This window comes from Oncorhynchus clarkii, chromosome 25, assembly GCF_045791955.1.
Source record: "Oncorhynchus clarkii lewisi isolate Uvic-CL-2024 chromosome 25, UVic_Ocla_1.0, whole genome shotgun sequence".
NCBI classification, from domain to species: domain Eukaryota; kingdom Metazoa; phylum Chordata; class Actinopteri; order Salmoniformes; family Salmonidae; genus Oncorhynchus; species Oncorhynchus clarkii.
The window spans coordinates 4,401,482-4,410,000 of NC_092171.1; the positions used below are offsets into that span (position 1 = coordinate 4,401,482).

An 8,519-nucleotide genomic window follows, 5' to 3' on the forward strand; every position below is an offset into this window, starting at 1 on the left:
TGCACAGGGTCGGGTCGAGACCCAGGGTCTCGAGCTTGATGAAGAGTTTGGAGGGTACTATGGTGTTAAATGCTGAGCTGTATATGAACAGCATTCTCACATAGGTATTCCTCTTGTCCAGATGGGTTAGGGCAGTGTGGTTGCTTCGTCTGTGGACCTATTGGGGCGGTAAGCAAATTGCAGTGGGTCTAGGGTGTCAGGTAGGGTGGAGGTGATATGGTCCTTGACTAGTCTCTCAAAGCACTTCATGATGACGGAAGTGAGTGCGTCGGGCGGTAGTTGTTTTAGATCAGTTACCTTAGCTTTCTTGGGAACAGGAACAATGGTGGCCCTCTTGAAGCATGTGGGAACAGCAGACTAGGATAAGGATTGATTGAATATGTGCGTAAACACACCAGGCAGCTGCTCTGCGCATGCTGAGGACGCGGCTGGGGATGCCATCTGGGCCTGCAACCTTGCGAGAGTTAACACGTTTAAATGTTTTACTCACTTCGGCTGCAGTGAAGGAGAGTCCACAGGTTTTGGTAGCGGGCCGTGTCAGTGGCACTGCATTGTCCTCAAAGCGAGCAAAGAAGTTGTTTAGTCTCTGTCTGGGAGCAAGACATCCTGGTACGCGACGGGGCTGGTTTTCTTTTTGTAATCCGTGATTGATGTAGACCCTGCCACATATCCCTCGTGTCTGAGCCGTTGAATTGCGACTCTACTTTGTCTCTATACTGACGCTTAGCTTGTTTGATTGCCTTGCGGAGGGAATAGCTACACTGTTTGTATACGGTCATGTTTCCAGTCACCTTGCCCTGGTTAAAAGCAGTGGTTTGCGCTTTTAGTTTCGCGCAAATGCTGCCATCAATCCACGGTTTCTGGATTGGTAATGTTTTAATAGTTGCTGTGGGTACGACGTCGCTGATGCTCTTGTTAATAAACACGCTTGTAATAACATGACTCCAAGTTTATGTCGATATGGTTATCAATATCTGCACATAGGCATTTCCACCAACACTTCTCGCATAATTACATTTTACTAACACAAAAAGATCCAACCAAGTCAGACAAATGATCTGTCAGCATTTATAAAATTGTACAAAAACACTTTACATTACAGCTGTCATGATTTCGTTTTTGTTTTAAATACGGTATTGTTTTACTTGCATGGAAACATTGCTATTGACAGTAATGCCTTGCAGGCTCTATCTTGAATCTTTTGTTAGTTCTATTTTCGGTGCCTTTCATCAGATTATCCTACATTGTAAAGTGTGAAGAGATTTAAACTTTCTGAAGAGATCTACCTTTTAGTAGATTCAACTGTTGTAGTTTTCCACCTTCTGTCCTAATGGAGTATTTTTAAATCTTGCTTTAGGTTATCTGCTCTGTAGATGACTAATGTTTGTCCTTATACCCATGTGCAACCCTGCTCATCTCAGCCCCAAATAGTACCCCCGTCATTTTGTTTCTATTGTACAACTAACCCGTGGTTGCATTTTTTGAATAATCTGTAAATAGGAGGTCCCAAGAGCATAATTTATATCAATTCAACTTTTAGTCTGCCCACAAAGTGCAAAACTATGTCAAGGAACATTCAGTCAGTTGTATTTTCCTCTCAAGAAAAAGTAAAGTAGCAAACAACAGCTGAGTACAAGGAGAGTGATTTTCAACCAAATTTGTTGACCGATGTGTAAATGAACAAAATGAGCTGCAACCATTTTGAAAACCCATTAATTCACCTAATCGAGCAAAGTTAATTATTTTCTCTGGCCACCCCTCAAGCTAGGATTTTAGGCCGTGGAATGATCTCCATGCCCTGAAAAACTCATTGGACAAAAGGAGTGAAGGACAAACAGAAGAGGGTTGGGAGAAAAATGGTTCAGTTGGAGACTGAACTTAATTCAAGGATTCTCGTGGGTAGCAGGGGACGCCTACAAACACTGCAGCTTTCATACAGATTTACATTGCAAGGGGACATTATCTATTAGTCATGGTTGCATCCAAAATGGCACCGTATATAGTTCACAAATTTCGACTTGAGCACTACGGGCCAGATGAAGTAGTGAGCTACAGTTCAAATCAGAAGTACAAATATATTTGGCCAAGGTGTATTTCAACTAAATTTTTCACAGTTCCTGACATTTAATCCGAATAAAAATTCCCTGTTTTAGGTCAGTTAGGATCACCACTTTATTTTAAGTGAAATTTCAGAATAATAGTAGAGAGTGATTTATTTCAGCTTTTATTTCTTTCATCACATTCCCCAGTGGGTCAGAAGAATACATACACTCAATTAGTATTTGGTAGCCTTCCACAAGCTTCCCACAAAAAGTTGGGTGCATTTTGGCCCATTCATCCTGACAGAGCTGAGCTGGTGTTACGGAGTCAGGTTTGTAGGCCTCCTTGCTCGCACACACTTTCAGTTCTGCCCACAAATGCTCTATAAGGTTGAAGTCAGGGCTTTGTGATGGTCACTCCCATACCTTGACTTTGTTGTCCTTAAGCCATTTTGCTACAACTTTGGAAGTATGCTTGGGGCCATTGTCCATTTGGAAGACCCATTTGCGACCAAGCTTTAACTTTCTGACTGATGTCTTGAGATGTTGCTTCAATATAGCCACATAATGTTCCTTCCTCATGAAGCCATCTATTTTGTGAACACCAGTCCCTCCTGCAGCAAAGCACCACCACAACATGATCCTGCCACCCCTGTGCTTCACGGTTGGGATGGTTTTCCCATTTCCTCCCCTTTTTCCTCCAAACATAACGATGGTCATTATGGCCAAACAGTTCTATTTTTGTTTCATCAAACCATAAGACATTTCAGCAGTGGCTTCTTCCTTGCTGAGCGGCCTTTCAGAAAGATTTTCCCATGATGTCGAGCAAAGAGGCACTGAGTTTGAAGGTAGGCCTTGAAATACATCCACAGGTACACCTCCAATTGACTAAAATTATGTCAATTAGCCTATCAGAAGCTTCTAAAGCCATGACATTTTCTGGAATTTTCCAAGCTGTTTAAAGGCACAGTCAACTTAGTGTATGTAAACTTCTGACCCACTGGAATTGTGATACAGTGAATTATAAGTGAAATAATCTGTCTGTAAACAATTGTTGGGAAAATGACTTGTGTTGTGCACAAAGTAGATGTCTTAACCGACTTGCCAAAACTATAGTTTGTTAACTTCTTTGGGATAGGGGGCAGCATTTTCACTTTTGGATGAATAGCGTGCCCAGAGTGAACTGCCTCCTACTCAGTCCCAGATGCTAACATTATTATTGAATAGAAAACACCAAAGTTTCTAAAACTGTTTTAATGATGTCTGTGAGTATAACAGAACTCATATGGCAGGCAAAAACCTGAGAAAAAATCCAAACAGGAAGTGGGAAATCTGAGGTTTGTAGTTTTTGAACTCACCCCTATTAAATACAGTGGGATATTGGTTGTTGCACTTCCTAAGGATTCCACTAGATGTCAACCGTCTTTAGAAACTTGAATGAGGATTCTACGGTGATGTGGAGCCGGATGGGAGCTCTTTGGGTCAGTGGTCTGCCTTCAGCTTCGTTCTCAGTCACGCGCTTTCACTTGAGAGGTAGCTGTCGTTCCATTGCTTCTCTACAGACAGAGAAGAAGTCTCCGGTTGGAACATTATTGAACTTTTATGATAAAAACATCCTAAAGATTGATTCTATACTTAGTTTGACAAGTTCCTTCGACCTGTAATATAACCTTTTGAAAGTTTCGTCCGAAAGGACCAGATCGCGCATTTGGATTTGTTTACCAAACGACCTAACAAAAGAAGCTATTGGACATAAATGGACATTATCGAACAAAACAAGCATTTATTGTGGAACTGCGATCCTGGGAGTGCATTCTGATGAAGATCAAAGGTGTGTGAATATTTATAATACTGTTTATGAATAATGTTGACTACCAAACATGGCGGATATTTCTCTGGCTGGTTTGGGCTCTGAGCACCGTTCTCAGATTATGCTTTTACCGTAAAGTTGTATTAAAATCAAACACAGCGGTTGCATTAAGGAGAAGTGTATCTATATTTCCATGTCTAAATTTTTTATTTTCATCGACATTTATGAGTATTTCTGTGAATTCATGTGGCTCTCTGCAATATCACTGCATGTTTTGGTACTACTGAACGTAACACGCCAATGTAAATTAAGATTTTTGGATATAAGTATGAACTTTACTGAACAAAATATACATGTATTGTGTAACATGAATTCCTATGACTGTCGTCTGATGAAGACCAAAGGTTAGTGATTAATTGCCATCTTTTTTTGTGACTCCTCTCTTTGGCTGGAAAAATGGCTGGGTTTTTCTGTGAGTTGGTGGTGACCTAACAATCGTTTGTGGAGCTTTCGCTTTAAAGCATTTTTGAAATCAGACACTGGCTGGATTAACGAGAATTGTATCTTTAAAATGGTGCCTAATACTTGTATTTATGAGATTTGTATTTGGCGCCCTGCAATTTCATTGGATGTTGCCGAGGGGTTCCGGACAGTCCTAGACAGGTTAACAAGAAATTTGTGGAGTGGTTGAAAAATGAGTTTTAATGACTCCAACCTAAGTGTATGTAAACTTCCGACATCAACTGTATGTAGGGAATATGGAGCCATTTGGATGCATCCCATGTCAGGCAACAAGGCCACCATTTCTCTGGAATAAACAGTGGGGGGGGGGGGGTCACACTTGATTTACACCCAGAACCACAGACAAAGTGGAGAAAGGAGGAGATTGGGACAGAAGCATGGGTCTTGAATCTCTGGAAAATATTCAAAATATGGGGCTTTCAGCTTGGTTGTGGGGATAACACGTTCCCGCCTTTGTTGGCTGTCCTGGGAAAAGAATAGGCCTCGTTCACAGCCGGTCACACGCACCCACTGCCTGTCCATTTTTTTTTGTGGAACCATTTATGTTCTGATACAATAAAAACAAAGCATGAAAATAAAAGTACATCAATCTCAGGTCCATTTTTGTGTGTTCATTTTGAGATTGTTTCCTTTGAAGAGCATCACTCTTCCTCGCTCTCGTTTCCCGGTTCCATGTCGGAATCACCGTTAGCTTTGGATTCCGTCCTCATGCCTTCCTCCGTCTCTTCTTCTCTATGCTCGTCTTCCATAGTCTCATCCTCTATGCCATCCTCCTCCCAGTTCTGCACAGACAAATTCCCAGGTCAACCCAACAACTCAGTAAAAGACCGCAGTTCACAAGTCAAACAAGTCAAACTAACAATAAACATAATGATCTGTGAGAATGTGTTTGTTCAAGAGCAAAAGCCTGCTTTACAACACCGCCATATAAACTTGAGTAGGCGTTTCACAACCCATCTGCATTCCTTCCCACCCACAGCCCCTTTGTCTCAGTACCACTTACATCAGAATCTTCGTCTGGAAGACCTTCATCGCCTGAAGCCTTGTCTTCATCAGAGGACGCTGAGCGGAGGGACAAGACAAAAACCAGTCATTCACAAAGCCACCGTCGAGACACTTTACAGAACCACTTGACAGATTTATTACATCAGAGAGACATGAATCATACCACAGAAAAGGGGGAAAGATGGCCAGAGAAATGGAACAGACCAGAGAGGTGAGGGAACTAAACTGTAAAAAAAGCCCCTTTCTCTTAAATTCAGTTGGGTGAAAAGTACATATTCGCATTTGAATTAGTTGACATTCAGGGCCTGTTCGCTTTGACAGCACAGTTGAGCTAAAAACTCAAGAGGCGGGGGATCTCGACTGGCTGCTTGATGTGATTCTTCCCTAAAGCAAATACACAGGTCCGCTAGAGCACATTTACACAGGTAACAGTCACTAGGGATGTTAACGCAAAATTGGGATGTTAACATTTACAACAAAAAAAACACAGAAATGCCTTGCGCCACGGATTTAGTCACTGGGCTGCTGAAGGATGTTCTTGCCATGTACGAGACACCCCTGATTGATCGTGCCCACCGGTCACTGCATCCAAGCCCTGGGACGGTGAAAGGCCCCCTGATATTCGAGTGCACTTTTTCCATGAGAAGATGGAGAATCTCGGACAAGGGAGCTGCTTCCCCACTTTAAAGTGTGGGACTGTGGGTTTAACGTCGCACTCTCAAAATGAGAAAACATGTTCTATTTAGGCTTGTACCTCTTTTGGGGAGGTATTGTCTGGGGTGAGGGGCAGGAGGTTGAATTGTTCAGTTCTAATGCCATTGTCTTTTCAGTGTTTTTCCCCCTATACCTTTTCCAAATACATTATTACTCTGAGACAAGTTATCCCGGGGTTTTTGGGTATTCATTGCTTTTCCACTCTATGCTCTAATGAAAGGATTGTCTAACGGGAGTGCTCAGGGTTCCCGGAATAATACCATCAAGTATATTTCGTGAAACATCAAAGGGGCTAACAACCCTGTGAAACGTAAGCAGGTGATGACACATTTAAAGGCTTTGAAGGCGAATCTGGCATTTATACAAGATACTCACTTGAGGACTAGTGAGCACTTTCTGATTTGCAGGGACTGGGTTGGTAAACTGTTCAACTTACATAGTAAATCAAGAGGTGCTGAAATTTTGGATGATAAATCTAACCCCTTTGTATCTTCTGAGGTAATTGCTGATCCTAAGGGACGATACATCATAGTAATTGGTTAACTATTTGGCAAGTTTGAAACAGTTGATGTCATTAAAATGAATGTGTTGGCCAAAGTTATATATTTATGTTAAAAACTGTTGGGATAGGGGGCAGTATTTTCACGTCCGGATGAAAAGCGGGCCCAAAGTAACCTGCCTGTTTCTCAGGCCCAGAAGCTAGGATATGCATATAATTGGCAGATTTGGATAGAAAACACTCCACATTTTCTAAAACTGTTACAATTATGTCTGAGATTAAATAGAACTGATATGGCAGGCGAAACCCCGAGGACAAACCACCCCCCCCCCCCCCCAAAAAAAACATTCAGCATAACACTGATTTCAACAGCTAGTACTATAAACTATAAGCCCAAGTCCTCCCAAATTGCAGTTCCTAGGGCTTCCACTAGATGTCAAGTCTTTAGAAAGAGTTTCAGGCTGGTTTTTGGAAAAAATGACCCAGAAATTGTAGTTTTTCTAGGTGGCTCCCATTTTGGCTGTAGTGTTTCCAAGCGGGTGGAGGAAAGCGCGTTCTTTCTTATTTATCTCCGTTAATGAACATACTATTCTCCGCCTTAAATTTTATAGTTTATTTGCGTATTAGGATACCTAAGGTTTGATTATAAACGTTGTTTGACTTGTGTTTGGATACGTTTATTAGTAACGTTTGGGATTTGTATGCATTTTGATGGAGGGAGTGGATTATTGACTGAAGCGCGCCAGCTAAACTGAGTTATGGATATATAAAGGACATTGTCGAACAAAAAGGACCATTTGTGATGTAACTGGGACCTTTGAGTGCCAACAGAAGATGATCATCATATCTGGCACTGACCCCTCTAGGGGTCAGCACCATTCTCTCTTCACAACTGAAGGATTCTCTCTTCACAACTGGCTAAGTGATCATTGCAGCGCAATGGGCAAAACTTTTGTTGACAATTTCAATTCCTTTTGGAAACAAAACACGTTTTACACGGATGGGATCCACCCAAATAATTTGGGTTCCTGGCTCCTTTCACAGCATTATAAGGCTGCATTGAGACAATGACTTATCAATGACTCAGCTCAGGTAACCCCTACCATTGTGACGCTGAGTTGTCATAATGCTTCAGCAATTGTACATTATACCAGGGGTGTTGGTGGACAATGTAAGTAACCAAATGTATGTCCCTTTACCTGTACTGAATGCCTCTGCTGATCCTACAGCTATTGTATGCAGTAATCATGTATCTAAAAACCAGATTTATACTGTTAGCACTAAGCTGGTGTGCCCTATGAGGAAGTACACTGTGAGCAGCTCACCCTGCACTAACAAATAACATATCTACTTCTGCTAAGCTTCCCAGCAAAGCAATGAAAATAAATCAAGCATCACAGAAGAAAAGCGCTCAAAACAGTCCGCGTTAAACATATGTAGCTTAATAATTTACTAGTAACAGATAAAATTAATATTCTGACTGTCTCTGAAACTCACTAAGATAATACCTTTGATGATGCAGTGGTAGCAATACAAGGTTATAACATTTACAGACAATATAGAAATGCCAATGGTGGAGGTTGTAGTTCTGTATATATTCAGAACCACATTCCTGTAGATAAGAGACAATCTCATGTTAAATAATGTTGATATAATATGGCTACAGGTTAATCTGCCTCACCCAAAACCCATTCTGGTAGGAAACTGCTATAGACCACCAAGTGCTAACAGTCAGTATATGGATAACATGTGTGAAATGCTTGATAATGTATGTGATATCAACAGAGGGGTAAACTTTCAGGGGGTGATTTAAATATTGACTGGCTTTCATTAAGCTGCCCGCTCAAGAAAAAGCTTCAAACTGTAACCAGTGCCTGCAACCTGGTTCAGGTTATCAGTCAACCTACCAGGGTAGTTACAAACAGCACAG

General features: G+C 41.5%; 1 protein-coding gene across 1 annotated transcript in view; it reads right to left on the reverse strand.

Moving 5' to 3' along the window:
- Nucleotides 1-1,054: 1,054 nt before the first annotated feature.
- LOC139383970 (WD repeat-containing protein 43-like) overlaps nt 1,055-8,519 on the reverse strand; it is a 44,035-nt gene continuing 36,570 nt past the window's right edge. Inside the window, exons 16-17 of the mRNA XM_071128595.1 lie at nt 5,375-5,433; nt 1,055-5,153 (exon numbers count right to left, since the gene is read on the reverse strand). Coding sequence (XP_070984696.1) covers nt 5,013-5,153; nt 5,375-5,433 — 200 coding nt within the window. The 3' untranslated portion in view covers nt 1,055-5,012. The remainder of the gene's footprint in view (nt 5,154-5,374; nt 5,434-8,519) is intronic.